This window comes from Augochlora pura, chromosome 8 (assembly GCF_028453695.1).
Source record: "Augochlora pura isolate Apur16 chromosome 8, APUR_v2.2.1, whole genome shotgun sequence".
NCBI classification, from domain to species: Eukaryota; Metazoa; Arthropoda; class Insecta; order Hymenoptera; family Halictidae; genus Augochlora; species Augochlora pura.
Window position 1 is genome coordinate 7,209,802 of NC_135779.1, and position 22,688 is coordinate 7,232,489.

Sequence of the window (22,688 nt, forward strand, 5' to 3'; positions counted from 1 at the left end):
TCGATATCGTCCCTCTGCTTCTAACTTCCATTCCACGTGTATTCGTGTGCGTGTACACCAATACACCTTGCACCCCGCGATCCATTCTGTAATTCAGTAACTAGTTTTTAAATCGTAGATAATCCGTATCTACTGATTTTCATTGTTTCAACCGCTTGTCGATGCTTTATAGCCGTTGTTAACTGTGCGCTTTAGTTTCCGTTATTTTATTTATGCATTCTGAGACATCTTAGTCGCCGAGAATTTAGTTGAATAAAATACAGCTGTTAGACTTATGTATCTTGAATTTGTTGAAACATGACCGGTGATCGCACCGGTCGGTAAAATAGTAACGATATCATGTGTAAATCCCTTGCGTAGGCAACCGTAATGCATATATAAATTTCAACCATTAATTTGAGATCTTTTATTTTTAATCCATAAACCGATGTATGTAGTGTCTGTAGAATGAACATTCGAGATAGATTTATATTACATAGTAATCGCCGATTAGTCAGATTTCAAATTAAATCGTGAACTTGCAATTGTTAATAAAGTATTTCAATTCTGAAGAACAGTGTGTAATTCAAGAATACATCCAAGAAACATAACAAAAAGTAGTTTATTTATACAATACACAAAAATTTACAATAAATATTCAGTAATATGCTGTGTTTTTAAAATGCACGACTATTTTTTGGGACCTTTTTTTCCGTTCTCTCCAACTTACTTAATCATTTTTGTTACATGCGACTTTTAATACTGAATGCAAGAGCACTTGTATGAGTGAAAAATCGTTTTAAATTCACTGTTTCGTTCAATCTGTGTACCTCCTCTTCCATCTTGTTATTTCTGAGGAAGTACTGCGCAATGATGTTAAAGAAATTTGTCCTTCTATCTGTTGTCAGTTCACTGGTATTCTATAAACATTTATATTATATAAATCTGTGTACAGCATTCTCCCATTAACGTTTTAGGTTTGATGCTCTCGTTAGCGTTCCGTTTTTATCCTTATTGTTCCATGCTGCCTCCAATAATCTTTCATTTTTACCGTCTACTATTTACCGTACCTAACATCTCATTATGTTTCCCAAATCGTAATGTACATATATGCATGAACTTCTTGTCCTCGTTTGAGCAAATAAGTTCTCTGGTTTTGTATACTCTGTTGCGCTAGGCCAGTTTGTATGTGCAATTCCATGATATAAAAAATTATAATAATGTGCAATATACATAAAATCTTCTTCAGATCTCTTCTTCATCTCTCTTCGAATTACCAAAAAATAAATATCAGGAATGATTCAGTGTGCTTTAATAAAGTAACGGTAGACAAGAGTAGCCAAAACTCCAAGTGCAATTGGTATCAGCCAAGATCTCCAAGAACCACTGCAATTTGCCAATCGTCACAACACGTTGCAGGATCGACTATTTACATATTACACTCCTTAAGTTTTTTCGATAATGTTACAAGGTCGGACAGCACAAGCATAATTCGCAGATACAACACTCTCACCCTGTAGCTGTATATAAAAGCAAGCCCGCAACCGCATTGTTATAAATTTAGTAAGCACGCTGGCACAACTTGTTAGAATATCAATTGTGCTATCCGATATGCAGTAACATCAATTTCACAATTGCCCACCTAGAGTTAGTTTCATTAAGTAGTACATACGGGGCACAGTTATTAGTCTCCTCTTCTTCTTCCCTTTCCTCTTCGTCTCCCTCTTTCAGCCCTTCAAGTTCTCCAATTTTATAATGACTCATTATCTGTCTAGCGTCTTTAGAGTGACCGATATCCTCGAAATCCTCTGTCGCATCTCGACCACCCGATTCCAAAAGAACTCCTACTCCTCCTGGATGCTGAAATTTTAAATATAATTGATAACATTTTCAATAAAACGTTGAAATGAAGAAATTATAATTATATCTATATCAACCTTAATCAGAAACATAGACAAATCGTACACTTTACGGTGAATGATAACCCACAAATCGTCATGGGTGTTATGTTTAGCTACTTCTTCTTTCGTGTATACTCGAGTGGTAGCGGTAACGGGTTCAGTATTTTCTGACTCCATATTATCTCCTTCTGTCAGAAAAGAATATTATTTTGAAAATTGTTAAGTATGTATGTATGGAGAAATACCACCATGCAGAAAGAAAAGAACGCGAGCTAAATATTAACGCCTATACCTCAATTGAAATAATTATGTACAACGGTTGTTACAAAATACTGGTACGAGCTGAACTGAGCTGAGTGCGGAAAATTTTTCGACCGCTTATCAGTTAGCTGCCGCCACAGTCTGAATAATGGTCTGAATTTAGCGATCCAGTTAGTAGACGATGCGAACTTGTGTAAGACTGATCCATATAATAGCAATGAAAAACGTCGAGTAACAGTGGACATTTTTCTTTCACCGTAACTGTAAAATCAATTAACAATAATAAATTACAATAAAATTTGTACCTTAAATAAAAATTATTTTCAATAATCTTCGAATTCGTAATGAGATGCCCTGACCAGAAATTAGACCAATCAGAAATCTCTATTTATTGTACGAATGCCTAAAGTTGTATGCATCGGTTTAGTTTAACTGTATGTATTGTTAAACGTGATAACGTAACAGTATCAATTGAATGCGATTTCTTTGTAACACAACAGAAAATTTTTTTTGTACATAAATTTACCTTGAAAAAAGTTATTGTTGTTCACTTATGTTTTACAATTACAAGTTACTTTTAAATTTTGTTGTGTACAATACTTTTGTCGTACATTCGAATAATAACAGATGATGAAGTTTGCCGGCTTCGTACCTATATGCATTGTTATCAGTTTCGTAACAATTCCTTCGAAATGTGAATCTTTTTGGAGAAAGGGCTTGTCGTCTTTATATGGTGTATTTGATGAAACCATAAATATTGTACCATGTAGTTTCATGGAATGTTGTAATAACAAATACATATCATTCGACGTCAATAGTGAGTATATCAAATTACAAAAATAAATATTACATATATACATTTGTGTCAAAGATAAATCTATCATAATTGTATATTTATTTACAGAATTAGATGATGTCCTTAGCGAAACCCTTTACGGGCAAGAAATAGCTCATCGTGTAGTAATAAGTGCATTACGTGGACATTTAAGTCAAGTCAATCCTCCAAAAGCTCTGGTTATGAGCTTTCATGGTCCTCCAGGAACTGGTAAAACGTTTGTGGCTCAAATGATAGCCAGATCATTTTACAAGAAAGGGGAACAAAGTCAATATTATCATTTCTTCAATGGTCGCAATGATTTTCCTTTAGAACAAGATGTTGAACACTACAAGGTACACTTTCTTGTCAGTTGATTTTAAGTACTTTGATATCCAGTTAACGAAAGCTCTTATGTATATATGTTTTATTTTATCTTTAAGCATATATAAAAACTGATTTTTATATTGATGTTTACTTGTTCTAATACAGGAAGAGTTACGTAAAACTATTATCAACAGTTTAAAACATTGTGAGCGGTCATTATTTGTATTTGATGAGGTAGATAAAATGCCGGAAGGTGTATTAAATGCTCTTGTACCGTTTGTGGATTATAATGCTCAATTGAAATCATGGAGATTCTCCAGTACTGTAATAAACACTACAAAAGCAGTATATATATTTTTATCAAATACTGGTAGCTCACGAATCATACAACGCTTATTAACACTCTGGGAAGAAGGAAAACATAGAAGCCAAGCTAAACTTCAAGATTTTGAATATTTGATTAGCGTTGGAGCATTTAATGAGAAAGGCGGTCTTCGTCACAGTGATACAATTGACACTAATCTCATAGATCACTATGTGCCTTTTTTGCCACTTGAAGAAGCACATGTTAAACAGTGCTTACTTAAAGCTTTTGTAAACAGAGACATTGATCCTTCTATAGATATGATAGAATCTGGGATATCCTATGTGATTTTTGGACCTGATCCCCACAATCTTTATGCAACGTCTGGTTGTAAAAGATTAGAACAAAAGGTAGCTGCTATTATATATGATGGAAGAAAAAAGAAACAAAACAGTGAATTATAAGATCATAAAGCACTATTTTTTTTTATGTTAACGTTTGAATAAGAACTAAATTTTATTTATTATTCTCATTGGCACAATCAGAAAATATGTGTAACAGTTAAAAAAATAGTACAATGAATTTGCTACTGTAATGTGTGTAGCGATACTTGTGTATGTATTTGTATATATATATATTTATATATATATATCTAAGAAATAGTTAAAATTTGCATTGTTAACAATACGGAATTACAGTATATACAATTGAGACTCCACAATTAACTTTAAAATATAATCATAAAGGAAGAAAGTTGTCTAAAATTATGAACATTTGGTAATATAATATATTTCCACGTGATTCTAATATACAACGATAGACAACTTTGATCTTTATGAATCATCCTTTCTAAAATTCCTTTCTAAAAGTCATATCGTACCGAAAAATATTTCATTCCTTTCGTTTATACAAGTCACTAGATATAGTCGTTTTTATATGCTCTTCTGATACACGCAAATGTATTTTATATTTATATGTATAATTAAATGATACGGTACAACCTCGAGTAAAGAGAACAATAAAATAAACTGTACTTATAATGATATTGATGCATGAATGAATTTATCTCTATTTTATACAATGTAAAAATGTATTATATTATATTTATATATTTATATACTATGTATAGTTAATCTTTTTTTTTCGTTCTCTACTGGGGAGTGTTTTAATAAATTTATGATTGCACGATGAAACGATTAATATGAAAAATATTTGAGAATCGTCCGTGCTATCATATTGAAAATACCTAAGTAATAAAATTTATCATTTTTCCTCTTTAACGTATTCCTTTGGAAAAAATCCTATTTGATCTCCTATCTTTCCTTTCCACCATCCTTTGGCATCACCTTCTTTACTCAATACAACAACTCTACAACCTCGTCGTAAACTCAACTGATTACGTTCTCCTCCACGAAAATCGAATAGCGCTTTGGCGACCACACGCCTATATGGCCACAATAAACGTTGATCTAATTTCTCAAAATTTTCCGACAACGATGCCCGTTCATAATATTCGACAAGTTCGACTACGCTCTTAAAGAAACGAGATTCGCTGAGATAGTATAAATCAGCTCCATCAACGTCACGTTTAAATACCCTTATGTGTTTAACTGCTCCATTTGCCCTGTAATGTTAACGTATATGTTATAGAATTCTTTGTTGACTAACATATGTACAAAACTTTTTTTTTTATGTAAATCTTACTTGAGACTAAGAGCGTAATTTGTCTCGTGTTTCATACGTGATTGTCCTGCTGGCCGCATTCGCAGCATGTATGTACCGTCTTCTCGATGTTCTAAGTTATTAGAAGCTGAATCCCGGTCCATTTCATTTACAAACCATAATTTCATTGACAGAGCACGTTCGCATGGTAGAGGTGGCGGTGGTGGTGGCAACGACACTGGCGTGCATCGGCCTGATTGTGCAATGCACTGTTTGTGTACAGCAGAGCGACACACTTCGCACCGATAGCCCTGAATTAATTTTAGACATCATAACAAAATTTTGTTAATTAATTATTATTTGTTGATTAGCTTGATTCACCAAGGATGATCGATTATACCTGAAATATGCGACCTTTCAAGAACTTTCCGCATCGGTGACAACTGAGGGGTCGTTCGAAAGTAACGAGTTTAAACTTGTGGTTAGTGTTACGGCAGGCGGATGGATTAACGTTATCCATTGCGTCCTGCAACGCTTTCATCCACAGCTGCTTTTGTTCTTCTGTTCTGGCAAACAATGTATATGCTGTCAACTCTTGTTTGTGAACTATCAACCACTGATAAGTCCATCGTGCATCTTTGCCTAATGTTCGTCTTGTGATAACATCTTCCAATCTATAATTATCTAGCCGTAAAGTCTCACGGTAACAGTATTGTTCTCCTCTACCCGCTTTGCAAATTAATACTATTTGTTCGAAGACGAATGCATAACGGGCCTTCGTTCGGTGGTCATCATGGGCTTTTACCTGTAAAGTAATCAACATGTCGTTTACGTTTTTTAACAAGCTGGCTGAGATAATACCTTAAGTTCTCCGTCTTTTAGCAAACGTCCAAAGTCCTTTAACTGTGCATCTTCCGGGATGTTCCAATCAATTATCGATGCCTGTATATCTTTTATAATGTCCAATGTATCGGAGTCACGTTTTACTTCGTTAATATATTGCGCTATATCGATCATTTGATCTCTAGCTCTCGCAAGATAGTTTCTATCTTCCTGCCATTCGATAGGAGTCTCTTCTACTAGTTTATCCAACAGTAAATGATACTTCAACACTCTTTGCATAGGAACAGAGAGTATATCCCGCAACTTGATTTCACGATTCTGAGCTTCTTTTCGGCGCTCCTGTAGCTAGTATATAATTAATTACTATATATAGTAAAACGTGTATTATGCGGGTTGGACGAAGGTGTTGGGAAACTTACAATAACTGCTTGATTAACTACTTCGTTACGTGCACAAACATCTTTCAGTGTCTCTTGCGCGAGAGTTAGATTCGCACAGTAATCACCATAGATGAGAAATTTTTCTCGCCAATCAAGAAAAACCTGAGCCAGAGCAACACCTCCTCTGGCTTTCCGGAGCTGACTATGAAAACCGGCATGAATTTCTGCAAGTTCCTTTATGCCGAAAAAGATCCGTTGCGATTCTTCATCCCGCAACAACGATGTGAGAGGTCTAGCAAAATGCTTGAGCAAATCGTTAAGGACGTTCGAATAATTTCGCTCGGTTTCAACGAGTTCCTGGATCACGTAATCGCGTTTTCCGGCTCCGGAGATTATACCATTCTATTTACAAGGAGAGTGCATTAAAAAGGGATTCGTTCATAATAAAAATATATAGAATGCAGAGTACTATAAAGCGTAACAATACCAATGATCGACATCAAATGGCTTACACAACTTTATAAGATCATTGAGATAAATAATATATTTGTATAGATAAAAAGTAAATAAAATAAAAAAATTTTAACGACCTTTACGTCAGATGGAGGAGGTGGCATGTGCAGACTACAAAGGTCCTTGTAGATCTCCTCGTCTTGAGCATGGCTGCAAAATGCTCCGTATCCGTCTTCCTCACTGATCGGATCTTCATTGTCCCCTCCTCCACCTGCTTCATCACCTTCTCGCCTTCTAAACCTTCTGCGGCGACCTTCGTCCTCGCGGCTTTAGCATAAAAACATGAACGAACAGCCATGCACTATTCATGCACGAACCAAAAATAAAACTTCCGGCAAACTTAAAACTAATTCTAGCAAAAATACATATTGTTCAGAACAAAGAATATAGCTCAATACAAACAACTTTGGAGCAAATGCTATACAGGCTGAGTCACGTAAAATATGATCAGATCTCCTGATCGAGACTACTTTCATGATCAATTGAATGGTCATTGCTGACGTTTTAATACTAGTAGAAATATTTAAGTAGTTTATTTTACGTAAATCATGCCCTACTGCTTGAAAACAGTGGTGCCAGTATCACTGTACTAATTTGTAAATAGCTTGATGATAAATGAAAGGTTTACATAAAACATATTTTATATGAAAACGATGACAATTTCGATAGCAGATTACAGTGATGTTTGGTACTTTGGTTGTGTAACACTACAATCCGTGAAATTACAAACGACAGATACCTTCTGCGCGGAAGGCCAGTCGTGTTGAGAATTACTCGAGAAGCAAAGTAATTCTTGATATACTTGGGATTCATCTACATCCATACCCTTAGGCTTTATGGTAAATGCTACCGTTCTTGCTATGGAGCTAAACCCATTGACAGAAGTTACTGTCGAGTTACAATGTGCAACACATATGTATATACATGTGCTGTTGTATATTACATGGGATACATTCATTTATATTCTTAAAATAATTTGCTTTAACCAATAGCACTTGTAAAATGTACAGTAGTTTATAAATAGCGTAGATACATACCCTGCTCCAGCACTTTGCAAATCTTTGTACAGATCTTCTTGTGATCTATAGTGTCCTACGGTGAAACCGCTACAATGGAAGTATATTGTATAGTAAAATTGTTTCAATTTGCAATCTGTTTTAAATAACAATTTACTCACGGAATATTCTTGCGTCTGAGACGGGGACAATTGGACAAAGCGGATAAAGTACATAGTACACGATGGAAGTCCGACAGATCAAACAAAACGGAAGGTTCAAAAAGTTCTGATTCAGACAGTCCAAAAATCATTGAGCATGCGGACAGAAATACTTTGATGTTCCTTAAACATAAGAATTGTGCCATCTGCGGTTTCTGGTTCACATCCTTCATGTCTATGCAACCAGGATCCACTGTGTTCAGGAGGTTGCACAGCAGTACGCCGTCCCTCAATGTATAAGCTAAATCGAACGCAGTCGCTTCTGGCCAGTTGGCTTTGTGATCTGCTCTTAATGCTCCACATCTGGTCAACCATTTGGCACATTCGTGCCAGCCCCTTCCATTATCCGAATCACTGTCTATTTGATTCATGTTTACTTATGTAGCACACACGAAATATTAAAAGCTTAGACTACGAGTTTCTTCAATTTGTAATTGTGCATTAGATCGTAGAATCTTAACTGTGCTTCCAATAGCACTGAAAATCTGTGGGAACATAAAAGTGTTTTTCAACTGATTTATCGAAAACATATTAGCGGATATAATTGCAAAGGAAAACTGAAGGCTACAATCTATAGTTGATAGCACTATCAAAAATCTACTATGATAAGATACATTCCTGATATTCTATGATTAAAGGAGATAGTGGTTTCATACGCATACCTCCATCCGCCGGAGGATTTGCAATTCGTTTCTATGTTCTTTTGTCAGCGTTACGAATATACTGTAACAGGTCTTGTAATAGAAGAATTCATTATTGTGTTCTCTGTCGGTTCCTAGAGGTATCTCAACAGTGTCCGTCGTGTTGCTTTCAAATGTTCTGTAGACAGTGTCATCGCTAAGAAAGCATCTCGTTGAGCCACGGTTGTTAATATGCGTCTACTTCATCACACGATATGTCTTGTTTTCTCATTGTGATATTATGACATTCGGCCCACTGTGGCTTACGACCGCCATATTGCTGTTTCAATGCAGTCGATCATATCATAAATCTCGTTACCACCATTCACTTTAAACATTCGGCAATAGATGGAGCTATATGTTCCTTGAATGGAGTCAGCGGTATTCGAAATTCAAGATTCCGATTGAAATCAAGATATTTCAAATGTTGCTGTTATTTTTCTTCTTGGCGTTTTATCGTAAGGCACAACGTAAGATCTGACAAGAATTATCTGCTCCAGAAATATAAAAATGGCGCCATTAAGCAACAAGTAGTGCCGCTTATGGCAGGTCTCGAAAGGTTTCTTTGGAGGTCCGTACAGCTCCAATTAGTATGCGGCGAAGCTTTCAAACTGCTAGCCGAATTGTGCCGTCAGAGCAAATTACACTACGATATCGACGTCACCCGTGGCGAATTCGCGAAGCATCTTTTAGAGTCCGTACAGCGCCAATTAATATGGCACAGCACAATGCTGAAACTGTAACAAAACTCGACCGTCGGTAATGTTGTCAACCAGTTTTAGCGTTTTCCCACTACGGATAAAAGCGCTATCATTATATTTTCAGAAGTAGATGATTCGTTCCAGAACTTACATTATACTTTGTGGTAAACGTGGTATGAATTATTTATCGTGGTATATTTGCGACAGCATATAAACTTTCTTTGCCCGATATAGATGCAGGAGAGTGATCGTACGAACATTTTCGTATCCTGCGAGTACTCTTTAATCACTAATTTCTCTGATAAAAATCATTTAGATATACTAAGGGTTAGAGGCGAGTAATAAAGATGACTGTATACTGGCCGGTCAGCCAATGGGAGGAACAAAGTGGAGTGACGTAAAGACAATGCCTCGTTTATGTACCCCGCACGGTGCTGGGAACAGTTAGACCTGTGCCAGCCCAATGGACAGACTCTAACCAGCAGTGTTCGATATTGCTTGTAAGAAATGTCGGTACGTATGTAACTTTACATAATTTACACTATTTTTTAACATCGATATTTACGGTAAAGTTTACTCGCGGTTGTATCGCAACTTTTTTTAGCGAACAGTAGACTTTTACGGGTTTGTTTGAAGCTTAGCCCGGGAAGAAACGAAGGAAAATTTGAATTTGAATTTCGTTCGATTTATCAAAGCAAACGAAATACTGTTTCTTTCTTATTTATTACTGTAAAGTCGCCTGCAGTTTGTAACGTAATGGAAATTGATGAATTCGTTTTACGTATCAGAGATAAACTTAAGTTAGCTGCTATGTTAGACTAATAGTTTTGTAATAATCGATGTTCGAGCAGTAAGTATTGTCTAAGCAATTATTCTGTAGCTATAGTGCTGCTTCCGGTGGATAGAATATTAATTGTAAAATTATAATTTCTGTGCAGGAGGAAAATGGTGTTTAAGGTTTCCAAGATTTAAGGGCTCGTATAATTGTATTCGACGCGATGATTATCGGAGAACAGAACTTAAAATCGCAGCGTGACTTCACTTCATGAGTAACGCTTGTGAATGACGCTTAACTGAATACTTGTTTCGCTATTTCAGCTCACTCTCGTGCGTGTTTTGCGTCACACGATTGCATGGCTGATCATCTGTAATGCTGTAAACGGCCAAGATCGTCTGCAATGTAAAGACGAAGCTAACTCGCCAGTCGACTGGTAGGTGTTTGCACAATTTTTATTTAATTCAATTAATTGCACAGATTGTATCGAGCACATTTTTGATCTGTTTGCGAGCCATCGGTAATGCGTGAAATCGACACGAGCGCTTTTAAAAATTATCGAACGACTTCTCAATCGCTTCGTCGAATGAGCACTCAATAACGAGGGCACGCGTCATCAAAATTTCTCCACGACATTCAATCTTTTAGGTACGTGTTGTACAAGTTACCAAAAACGACGCAGAGTAGCAATCCCTTGATTAGAAAAGGTCTTGCGTATTTGTTCGTGACAAACAAAAGCGTCGAAACCGGTTGGCGATTGTCCACAAGGTCCATTGGTTCGAACAGCTCTATCCCTGGATTAACATTAGCGCCTCTTTACAACCGAGTAAGTCTATAGAATAGAAACTAATTAGTAGACTGCCGATCCGTATGCAAGAAACAGGAGTAACTTAGAAGATTCGATCTTTGTTCAATCAATTTAATCGATCGGTCTAAACTTTCTATTGTTTTCAACTACATGTACTCATTTTTCTCATAAATACGTAAAATCCAGAACTAAACAGCGGTTGTTTTGAAACCACATCTGGGCGGATGTGGTTAAAACGGACGAGTCTTTAAAACTGGTCTGTTGAGTTGATTTTCTTTTCAAGACAAACTTGATTCAAGAAATTTTCCGACGAAATTAATCGACCGTTCATGCTTGCAGACGAATGAAAACAAAAGTTTGTGGACTCTGTACAACGACAGCCCGCCGGATGGACCGGCGGTCTTCAAGTACGGTCACACGAAGGGCGTGGTGATTGCTAACGACAATCAGGGCTTCTGGTTAATTCACAGCGTGCCCGGTTTCCCACCGGTACCAAAAGGTGGCATATTAAAGCGACCTCCTAGTAGAGACGACGTGACGATCGAAGGCAGTTACGTTTATCCGGAAAGCGGAACGTTTTACGGGCAGAGTTTTCTTTGCATATCGCTCAACAGCCATCAGTTCGATGTCGTCGGCAAGCAGCTGATGTACAACGAGATATCGGTCTACTCGAAAAACGTACCCCAATCACTTGGCAAACAGTATCCGGTATTGGAGGACGCAACCAATCAGAAACGGGTGAAGACGGCCCCGTACAATAATAAAGAAACCATAATATCTGTGGGATCTACGAACTTCACCTCGTTCGCCAAAGGCAGCAAATGGCAGAAAGGTAACCGGGCAACTGTTCCGGAGATGAAACGTTTGGTTCGCGGTTGCGTAACGCGGTGCTGCTTTCAGATTTGTATGCTGACTTCATTGCGCCACAATTGCAGACGAATCTGTACGTGCAATCCTGGCTGAACGGCCGGGGAAAGCTTCCTTCCAGTTGCTCCGGCAGAAAGTAGAGATCGATACTTTTTTTTTTAAACGCGTCGACTGCTGGAAAATCGAGATAATCCGATTAATCTTTTCATTGTGTTGTATAGAGTCTACAACGTGAAATCCCTGATATTGGAGGCGGCGAACATAAATTTTTTGAGCAGCCGGGACCACTCGAAATGGGCCATAACGGTGACCAATAAAACGACCACCCAAATGACCTGCATCGGCGACATCAACAGAGCGGTGAGCGTGCACGCCATTCACTTTGTTCCGCTTATTATCGTATACTCGATGGTTGTTTCTTCGCAGGACACGCAGTACTCCAGAGGCGGCGGAGCCGTGTGCTTCAAGTATCCGCAGTTATGGCTCGACTTTCGGAATGCTATAAACGACGTGGAGCCTTGTCCTTCGTAATCGAGGTGTTCTCTGGACGGCCAATGCCGATCGAGCTCTAGAGTAGAATTCATTAACCTGTACGTCCCCTGTGAGTCTAGCGCAATAAAATTACCGTAACCGAGCGTCGCGGGAACACAGGACACTCGTCGTTAATTGTAATTCACAAGGGCCTACAGATATTCTCGGGTTGGTGAAACGGCGAGAAATACGGCGGGCGGAGCGGCACTGGCACAGTTTATAATATTTCTCGCGAGAGAGCTTGTATATCATCGAACGTTGCGCGCGTGCTTATTGTTTTCGGTAAATTGCGGGAGACGATAGCGCGGATGGGCGCGACGGTTGTGTTGGTATACATTCATCTAGATACGGGTTTGGCATTGTGCCCCGGCGCACTAATTCAGTTCTAACGGCGGCGAGTGCCCGGCGGTAGAGCAAGAACCGAGACAGCGACGCGAATTTATCGAATGTAACTACGGACGATTCGAATGGTTTTTCGTGGCCGGCTCTCGTCGATGCAAGCTTTTACCTTCGCGACACCGGCCCGGTCTGGTACACAAGTAATAACCGTCCTATTAAAGGCAGTTTACTCCCGAGTGTATAAAGAAGAGGCCCCGGCCGGTTCTTTATTGCTACGGAATAAAGAGGGACAGCCGGGGATCAGAAGCAGTTCTTAAATTGGATTTTATGAAAGGTAGTAGCAGCTCGGGGCAGGCTCGGGGTCGCGCCCGGCGCAGTGCCGAGTTTCTTGTTCCATCCTCCTCTTCCGCGGCCATTGCTTATTGTCTACCCAAGGAAATTGCAAAGTAGCTCGACGTGCCGTTAATGAAAGCCAAAAGCAAGGAAAAGAAAGAAAGCGAAAGGCTGCCCGTGCCGCCGAGGTTTAGTGGCCGGAAAACACCGGTTTGGGGAGGGGGGGGGGGGGGGGGGGGGGGGGGGGGGGGGGGGGGGGGGGGGAAAGAGGGGGGGGGGGGGGGGGGGGGGGGGGGGGCGATTTGCTGCTTAATGAAAATTCCAAGAAATCGACTGAACCTCGGCTGCGCTGTTTATCGCTGTTTCGAGTTCCGCCCGTTTTTTTGATACTTTTTTTTAAAAAGTTTTCCCCCCCGCGCCCGGGGGGGAAAAAAAAAAAAAGTTGTTTAAATACCGCTTCCGCCGAGAGGGAGCCATTGCCATCGATTATCCTTCCCGTAATTACTCGACCTCGTTACAAGCGCTACGTTAACCGTTCGAGTTTAAAATTTCCTCCTGTTTCGCCGGTGTTAGTTAACGCTCTCTATCCGCCGGAAGTCTATTAAGAAGACGTCTCCTTTGTTGGCTCCCGATTAAAATTTGCCGTCGGACGATTTAACGAGAAATCACGGAGTCCGCGGAAACCGATCCAGAAACGGTTCCGTGTCGTCGATGAAGGAGGCCGGGGGATAAAGCGGTTTAGATGAACAGATCGATAGGCGGAGCAGTGCACGAGGCTCGTGGGTGTTCATCGGGGCGTAAATCAGCGGCGCATGTTGCCAGAAGACAAAACAATGCCGAAAACAGGAAACGAGGGAGTCCGGTGAAGCATTCGGAAGCGGACGCTTGGAAAAACATGCTGGTCGCCGCCTAAAGGGGATTAAGAGGAGAGACGCGGCCAGCGAGTTCCGCCAACCTGTTATCCAGACAATATTCCGAGCCTCGAGACTTGGGATACTTCGATATAAAAGTATTCCTTCTGCGAGGGGAACTCGGGGCTAATCCGAATTTCTTCGGAGATGACTGTAACGCGTGAACGGGATCACCTCCATAAAGGATAGGTACGCTCCCGAACAAAGGAGATAGTACGCATGTGCTATCTTTAATTCCGCATTGCGTAGATAAGATAGCCCGAAAATTCTGAACGATATGTAAACCCTACGTCGCACGAATATGGAACAATAACATGCCTTCGCTTGACATCAGCGAACTCTGCGTAAAAAAAATATCTTCCACGCAATGCGGAATTCAAGATAGCGCACACGCGTGCTACTATCTCTTTGTTTGGTAGTGTAGATGGATCGTTTGAGAGCCCGGTCAATGGCCGGGCAGGCCATAAATCAGTGCTCGTAGTCGCAGTAAGATTTCATCGTGGGACGATCTCGTTGACGACAGGCGGCGACGACGGCGGTGGCGACCGCCGCTGGAAAACATGCCTCCCTCGTCCCACTCTTATTTTCCGCTTCTCCTCTCGCCTGGATTTCGCTCGACCGAGAAGTTAAGCCCATTGATCACGCGCTCGATTACTCGGCCAGGAGCTTGCCAGACACTTGGGGACAAGCATTCCCTTGCATTTGTCAGCCCAGCAGCGTTCACCAGCCGCGCGGCACTTCTCCGTCGCCGTTCTGCTCGTCGGTCTCAGTCGGCGAACAGACTCGTCAAAAGAGTCGTTCTTTTTCGTAACGGGGACACGGAACCAATCGTCCACGGATTCGTCGTCCGCCGTTCACAATTAGAACAACCGATTCCGAGGCCCGACGACTGTTTCCGATGCTCGAACGCTCGCGACGACGACTCCCAAACGAGTCTTTCAACTTCCACCCACGCCCGGCCGTATCGCCTAATGACATTCGAGGCAAGCCCCTTCGAATTCCAATTCCCAAGGATCCCGTTTCTCCGTGGAACGCGCAACATGTTACGTAACAGCGGGAAACGCTCGCGAAACTTTCGCGATCGAATTAGCCGATAATTATCGAACGTCTCCTTTTCTCTGCGCTCTCTCACTCCCTCTCTCTCTCGCTCGCTCGCTCGCTCTTTCGTTCTCTGGATCGTTCGAAGGAAATAACAGGATCCCGTCAGTTGTCCCGCGTGGGACGAAATAACGAGACGGAACGACTATTAGCTCGTTCCAACTAAGCCAATTCGATAATTGTTTGTTTCGTCTTGTTCGCTCCCGAACTCGTTTCGCATATTTTCTTTGCCGAACGAAGGCCGCCCTTCCACGGTAGGTACGCGATAAAGTAATTTCGTCCGCCTCGCTTTCAACCGGCTTGTATGATCTCTCCCGGCGCGCCGTAAGCTCCGCCCGAACTTTCAGCATACGTTTAAAGTTACGGGACAGGGCTATTAAAGCGGAGAAGTATAAAGTTCGGCGAGAACGATTAATCGTTATATTCGTTTGCCGGGAGTGCCGGCGAGACCCCGTTTCTCTCACTTTTCGCACCGTTCCGCGAGACACATCCTCCGACGCCGTCGCAAAGCGACGAGGACCACGTCGCCGCGTTCCCTCCCCCCTCCCTCGATAATCTATACACGAAAACTTCTGTTTTATTCAATGCCCGACTTCCTGAATTTCCGTCCGGATCACACGGCCACGGCGAAACCTCCGTTCGAAAATTTAATGCAGCGAGCTTTCTTCGAACGTTACAAGAAAAATTCCCCGAGTTATTTCGCCGTGAAAAAGGGGAAACTTCTGCCTTCCGGGAGCCGCGCGGCACACGTGTCGTCGAGTTTAGAAATATTTCAGCGACGGACTTCTATCTTCTGCGTTCTGCTCCCAGTAAAAAATTTCCTTCTGAATTCCCGAATTCCTCTCGATAAACAGCGACGCTGGCTCGCCTGTAAATAAGAGAAGACCACGTTTCGCTCATTTTATTCTGCGTTTAACTTTAAATTAACATTACTATAACGTTGCAAGTACCATACAAAATATACACGCATCGTGTAAAAGTATACACGTATTGTTCTATAATGTACGTGATACAATTACTTGCAGTCGAACGCAACAACGAATTTTATTTTATTCTCCGATATGATTTTTGCATATTGTTCGCTTTATTCCCATCCCCGATTCTCGCGGTGCCGTCGTTTCGCAACCATTTTCAATTTGACGACTACAGCGTACTACTATAATAAGCGAACTACCCTTACTTTGTACACACGCAGTTTCACGGCATTGTAAACGCGAGCTTCCCTAGAATCTGTCATCGAGTTCGTTTTGTTTTTTTTTTATCAGAAGAAGCAATAACTCGCTCGCGAATTGGATTGGGCCCGGTGACGGGAGATTCCCTTCCGCTCTGCCCGCCTCGATTTCTTTCTGTTTCGCAGACGCGCCTGGAAGTCATCATATTCCGGATAGGTGGAGACGAAACGGGGTCGAAGGGGTCGGAAGACCCTAACAACGACGTGTCGTCGCCGATGAGAACGACTTTCGGTGGCCGAGCCCCGTCGAAAACCGTCGAAGGGGCGTTCCGGGATATTGTGATTCCGGTCACAACTTGACATCCTGCGGTACACGGAGCCCGGATAAAGCCGGAACGGAGGAACGTGCGAGTTCTTGGGCGACGTCGTCGCAACGGAGTTTCGCGAGCTGCCTCCCTCTACCCCCGTCCCGATCTTTTCCTTTTTGTTTCGAGTCGAGCGAAGGAGCTGTTACGGCTTCTCGAACACGGAATATGGAATCGAAGACGCGTCGAAACAACCGGACGTAAAAACGGCACGGACGCGGGCGATTTTTCCGATGGAGGACGTGTGGGAGAGATTGTCGCGAGCCGAGGGGTCGGGATTGACTGCGCGCAGACAATGCCGGGCGTTACGGAATTGATTCCCCCGCTCCTTGTTCTTGTTCTTCTTCTCTCGGTTCTCTTCTTCCGCCGTGGGAGGAAAAGTTCCGGCTAACGGTGCCAGCTTCCCCACCGGGAGTTTTATTACGCCGGAGACGCGCTTATCCCGGCCACAGATTCGCGCCAACATATCCTCCGCTGTCGATAAGTCCGCGCCGCCACCAGAAAGCAGGGGACCGCTGGAAAAAAAAAGAAAAGAAAGAACAAGCGGAAATAACTGCGGGACGCGTTTCATACATTCTCCTCTCTTCCTCGACGCTTTATGCGACGGCCGGCCGAATTTCACAGATATACAGGTTGATTCACCGAAGTTTTTACAGATCAATATCGTCGTTATAAATCGCTTATGTTTTCTTTTTAAATATTATACCGTAATAGCTGAGATCAAGAAGAATCCAATGACATTTGATCTTGGGTACGAATAAGTTAAACTTGGAACATTTGGTAATGAACGGTAAGTGTACAAAATTATCTCTATCGCCGTGCGAATAATTTTTATTGTATTATAATTTTTATTATTATAATTTTTACCGCGGAGCCGTTAAATCGTGTTTAATACGCGGCGCGGCGTAGCTTACGTTTGAACGTTCGAACGAGGCGTTCCCGCACAATAGGTTCCGCGGGAAATCGACGCGCAGGATTCGTGCTCGCGTTGAAAAACGGATAAAGTCTGCGTTCGCGGGCGGCGTTCGGTGTAGAAACGTCGACGCCGAGAGACAAGGAAGAAAACATCGGGTACTTTGGGTGGCGTGGTAAACACAAAGAGGACGCAACCCCAAAAAAGGAGAGAATGCCTCTCGTGCCAGAGACGGAGATGCCAGGCAGCCGAGAGCTGCTTAGCCTGGAATTCCGTTGATGGATGGAATTCACTTCGTGCCGACGAGTAAGTATAATAGAAGTGAAGTTGGGCCTCGCGGTGCCTACTGTTGCTGAATAGAGGCTTCGTTAGGCTTTGTCTAAGCGGAGTGCTGCAGCTTTACCCCTGCCATCCGCAATTTCCACCGCCACGCAACCCTCACCCTTATCCTTCCAGTTTCTACCTACTTGAATTATTCTCTGCCGCGTCTCTACGAGAACGGACTACCCCGACACCGACGAACGACCTCTCTCTCTCTCCTCCTTCTCCTCCTCCTCCCGTTCCGCGGCAAGCTGCTCTGTAATTCCACCGCCGTTGCCATTCTTCGGCGTTTCTTTGCACCCCCTCCTCGATTTCCCACCGCGGGCATCGCCCGATTCGAACAGGACTAAACTGTCGTTCGGATCACAGTATATTTTCTAAAATTGTCCCTCGGCTCGTAAACCAGCAATGCACAGTTTGAGACAATGGGACAATGGGTTTTATGGTTGTCCATTCTTTTTTTTTTTTGCGTAAAAGCTGAGGGATAATTTGGGAGACTTAACCGTACAGGTAATAACCCGGGGTTTTATTTACCGTTTGCGCTCGTGCGGTGATTCCGAGACACCGATAAAATTTTTCTACCGCGTCTAAAATCATTTTTATACTAATAAAGCTTAGAGTTGATAAGATTGCGCTTCGTCGCGTGAAATACGGATACCAAAAATCGTGAAAAATGATTTTAGACTTATAGTGAAAGCGGCTTCGAGTGGCAAAGGGTTAAATGCGTTTGTTTCGCCGCGCGGAAGACGTGCACGCGTCTTAAAATTACGGTCGTTGTCGTTAGTCGGGCGGGGAAATTCGACAACGCGGAACTAATAAGTCGGCGGTTATGAGCCAACGACACTTCCGCCGTCTGATAACTTCTCGGTAAGTACCGGAAGCCCGGGGTTCAAACTACGACGGGTGATGCATTCGAGTTCGGTTACGACGAGACAGTTGTTCGAGCTAGTTTCCCGGCGATGTTACAACTGGGGAGAGGCGACGGGGAACCTTCCTGATAGTTCCTGCCACCTTAATGCAGTTCCCCCGGTGCGCAACGACGCTGCGACAATAAAACTCCTATCTTCGGTCATCCCCCCCCTCCCCGCTAACGTATTTATCTTTATCGTCTCCGTCGTTTCTGTTTCCTTCCTCCAGAGAGACGACGAGACGCCTTTCTTCGTTCCACCGGTGTCCGTGAAATCAACTACAACGATTCCGGGCAACTTCTCCGAAACAACCACCACCGACACGGACGTAATTAGAATGTCCGGCCGATGCGCCGGCTAATATCGGATCAACCAGCCCCGCCGCGTATCGAGGAAGGTTACGACTACGGGGCCGCTTAAAGGATACGGCTCGAACACGCTATTAAAACTTCCCAACGGTTCGTCAAACTCCGAAACCTACCGACCGACAGATGTCCCGCAAGTTTATAACAAAGTGACCCAATTTGCTTTCGTGACCCGGCTCGTCCGGGTCAAGGTACATAACTTCGGTGTCCGACGCGGCACCGAAATTATTTCTTTAATTTTCGGTATCCCGCTCCGAGCCGGAAATGCGAAACTCGTGTTCGCAGCGCGTAAACGCGGACCAGAAGCGGCTAAGGGCGGCAGGACGGTGTTGACCAGCCACCGGGAAAGGACGAGACGGGCTCGCGTCGGCGGGCGATGCTTAAATACATACGCGACGCTCGCGACGAGACCCGACGGTTCCATGCATACGTATAACGCTCCTCCGCGTATATTTGGACGGCGCGCGGGATTTTAGTATGCGAAACAGGCCCCCCTTTAATGCTGAAATATCGTCGGGAACAAGCGCGGCGGCGTCGTCGCCTCGTCTTGCCAGCCTTCCCGGCGAAATTTCATAGCCTTTTACGACACCGGCGCAACCCGACGCGAGACGCGACGCGAAGCGCTTCAACCGAAATCTGCGACCCATCGAGCACGCCAATTCCAAATATTACGCGACACATATCGACGGTGTCCCGTGCCGAACCCGTCACTTGGAATTGTCGCGACATCAGGGTATGCTAAGGGAATAAAGGGACGAACTATAGAACACACCTTGGCTGTGGCGAAAGCGTCGCGTATTTAGGGGATAGTTCGACCGTGTTGAATGTTCGCTCGAGGGGAAATCTATTAGGACGAATTATTAATAACTACCGCTTTTTTCCATCAGACATTCATTTTGTTTTCTTTTTTATCTTGTTAAAAATTATGGGAGATAAATGGGAATAATAAGTTCTACCTAGTTGCATCGGAATTTATTCATAACTCGACCTAATAGTTTTACGAGTATTGAGAACTATTGAGAGAGAGAGAGAGCATTTCGGCAACAGATATTCGAAGCTACCGAAAAACAGGGTGCGACACGGGCGCGCGAGGGCGTCGATGATACCGGGGCGATAACGCGAGAATTCTCACCTTCCGGCATTCGCTGAAAACAGGTGAAAGCATCGCCCCGGCGTGGAGAGCCTCGAGAGAAATGGGCCAATTACATGCTGCGGGTAAATCAACGGGGCTTCTCCGGTGCCAGACGGCTCGGCGCGGCGTATGACCGCAACGTGGAACGGAAAAGAGACGACGACACGTGTAGCGTGGGACGCGCGGGGGAACCGTGGAAAATGGAACTGAAGTATAAAGACGGAATGGATAAAAGAGGAAAGCGGATGAAGCAGCCAGAGGCGTCGGATGGGATGACCTCCATTGTGTTCGCTGGCAAATTTCGTTGGACAATGGAAAGGGTTGATTTGGCGCTCATGAATGTATATTACATTAGCGCCCAAGCTACTTTGGGATTTGAGGTAACAAGTTTTCGTGTCCTCCGTGACTCTTCTTGCCCTCCGGTTCGCTCCGCTCTTCCGTTATATCGCGTCCCGGCAACCCTCTCTCTCTCTCTCCCTCTCTCTCTCTCTCTCTCTTTCCTCGCTGATTCGAGCAAATGCTAACGCGGTAACCAGCCTCGATCCGATCGAACCGACCGATTGCCGAGTTAAAGGGACGCTGCTCCCACGGTGTGGAAGCTCCTCTCGAAATTATTTTCGCGTCGGCTGATCCCGACGGGCACCCTCCGATCAATTTCCAGCGGATCCAAGCTTGCCGGATCTTAATCGCACGATGGAAAGAGTTTCGCGCCAAGTAGAAACCGACGTTCAACGTCAGACAGGTCGCTCGCAAATCCGACCGATATTTACAGAAGGAATCTAGAACGGGCAAACCAGAATCACTTCGCCGGCGTTCTACCCTCCCTCCCTTCCTCCCTCTCTCTCTCTCCCTCTAGCTCGCTACTTCCTCGTTTCTTCTCTTTCGACGGGGGATGAAGGCACTCGAAGGGCATTTGCGAGCCGGGTGAGATATCGAAGGATGCATTAGCGGTTTGAAAACGCCGCGACCAGCGCCGAGGGTTTATCTGCCGGATAGGGTGAAAACCGCGGCGACGATGAGCGCGAACTGTCGAAACCTACGAACATGGTTTGTTATTTCTCCAATAAATCCGTTTGATTTATTTTTATCACGAACTAGGTACTCGTAAATGTGCTCGCGAAACAAAGACAACGTCTAATGACACCGACGATGCCGTATAGGCTCGTTCACTCGTTACATCGTTACGTCTAGCCGTCGGGGCTTCTAGCTCGCACAGAATCCATTACGATGAGAAGTCTGACACTTTTGGCATATGGTTTGAGGGAGTCGAGGGTCCTTCTAGGAAACGCACAGTGGTCTGAGTGGGCTTAATCGAGGACTTATGATCGTAGGTTTCCATGGGCGTCGAATCCCGACGTGAAACTAAAAAAGAAAGAAAGAAAAAATAGAAATCATTTTATGCACTGTACATACACTGTATACATAAAGTATCTTAAACAGGGGTTGAAATGAACCGAGGAGAAAAATTTCAGAGTTCTGACCACCTATCCAGGAATCGAGACTGCCGTGGAACGGCTCGAAGCGATAAAGCCGTTTCTCTGTGGAAGAAGAAGAAGAAGAAGAAGAAGCAGGAGGAGAAGACGCATCAACGGCCCTAGAAAATAAGAGGAACGGTCGGCGCGGAGAAATAGCACGGAGAGCTTGGCTATAGCCGGTTTACCTATATCGGTTGTCCGGACTTAAGACAATCGGCAACGAACGGTACAAACCACTTACTGGTTTTAAGTGGCGGTTCCGCCTTGCTCGCTCCCGCCGTCAGCGTCTGCTACGAATCGGTGGAAGCGGAGACGGCTACGCGGGTGTGGGAAGAAGGGAGGGTTGCCGCTCGGAAGCGTGGCACGGGGCTGCTAACCGATTGCCGAGTCCTTTCGGACGGGGGGTTGTAACGAAAACAATCCGAGCCAGCGGAACCGAGCAGCAACAGCTCGGATACAGCTACGTCGACGACCCTTGATGCTCGAGTGTCTTCCTTCTCTCTTGACTGGGCGGCGGCGGCGGAGGGAGTCGTTAACGATCCAATAGAAAAGATACCGATTCGATTCGATACGATTCGATCGGACGCGACTCGACTCGAGGTTTCGAACACCATGGTTTTCAGATTCGACGAGTTCCCGAACGAGTTCGTTAATTGACGCTTTAACGACCAACCGATTCTATCCGCAATTAATCCGAACGTTCCCGGACGACGACGAAGATTCGACCCGGAGTACAATGCGGGGATTACATCGGAGATTCGCTCGCCGCTTCCTATTCTTTTGTTTCGCCGAAGG

The 22,688-nt window shown here is 43.5% G+C and overlaps 4 protein-coding genes across 8 annotated transcripts; 2 read left to right on the forward strand and 2 right to left on the reverse strand.

Moving 5' to 3' along the window:
• Nucleotides 1-583: 583 nt before the first annotated feature.
• On the reverse strand, nt 584-2,300 carry Cyt-b5 (Cytochrome b5). 3 transcript variants are annotated; one of them, XM_078189237.1, is made up of 4 exons: nt 2,173-2,300; nt 1,917-2,068; nt 1,652-1,839; nt 584-1,365 (listed from the first exon to the last, which is right to left on the reverse strand). In XM_078189237.1, the coding sequence occupies exons 2-4, from the start codon at nt 2,055-2,057 to the stop codon at nt 1,281-1,283; spliced, it is 414 nt and encodes a 137-aa protein (XP_078045363.1). In that variant the 5' UTR covers nt 2,058-2,068; nt 2,173-2,300; the 3' UTR covers nt 584-1,280. The 3 variants fall into 3 exon arrangements, with proteins under 3 accessions (XP_078045363.1, XP_078045364.1, XP_078045365.1); XM_078189238.1 differs by having other exon boundaries at nt 584-1,404; nt 1,622-1,839; XM_078189239.1 differs by having other exon boundaries at nt 584-1,404; nt 2,173-2,295.
• On the forward strand, nt 2,299-4,870 carry LOC144474417 (torsin-1A). The gene is made up of 3 exons (XM_078189233.1): nt 2,299-2,958; nt 3,046-3,311; nt 3,448-4,870. Exons 1-3 carry the CDS (start codon nt 2,769-2,771, stop codon nt 4,048-4,050), a joined length of 1,059 nt encoding a protein of 352 aa, XP_078045359.1. The 5' UTR covers nt 2,299-2,768; the 3' UTR covers nt 4,051-4,870.
• On the reverse strand, nt 4,045-9,301 carry Vav (Vav guanine nucleotide exchange factor). 3 transcript variants are annotated; one of them, XM_078189229.1, is made up of 9 exons: nt 8,863-9,301; nt 8,162-8,685; nt 8,022-8,090; nt 7,724-7,850; nt 6,511-6,873; nt 6,110-6,430; nt 5,649-6,053; nt 5,291-5,559; nt 4,045-5,210 (listed from the first exon to the last, which is right to left on the reverse strand). In XM_078189229.1, the coding sequence occupies exons 2-9, from the start codon at nt 8,569-8,571 to the stop codon at nt 4,850-4,852; spliced, it is 2,325 nt and encodes a 774-aa protein (XP_078045355.1). In that variant the 5' UTR covers nt 8,572-8,685; nt 8,863-9,301; the 3' UTR covers nt 4,045-4,849. The 3 variants fall into 3 exon arrangements, with proteins under 3 accessions (XP_078045355.1, XP_078045353.1, XP_078045352.1); XM_078189227.1 differs by lacking the exon at nt 7,724-7,850 and adding an exon at nt 7,062-7,251 and having other exon boundaries at nt 8,863-9,293; XM_078189226.1 differs by lacking the exon at nt 7,724-7,850 and adding an exon at nt 7,062-7,251 and having other exon boundaries at nt 6,110-6,436; nt 8,863-9,283.
• A 729-nt stretch (nt 9,302-10,030) lies between these two features.
• On the forward strand, nt 10,031-12,677 carry Dnaseii (deoxyribonuclease II). The gene is made up of 7 exons (XM_078188701.1): nt 10,031-10,094; nt 10,680-10,792; nt 11,005-11,182; nt 11,504-11,996; nt 12,065-12,167; nt 12,253-12,391; nt 12,458-12,677. Exons 1-7 carry the CDS (start codon nt 10,089-10,091, stop codon nt 12,560-12,562), a joined length of 1,137 nt encoding a protein of 378 aa, XP_078044827.1. The 5' UTR covers nt 10,031-10,088; the 3' UTR covers nt 12,563-12,677.
• The last annotated feature ends 10,011 nt before the right edge of the window (nt 12,678-22,688 follow it).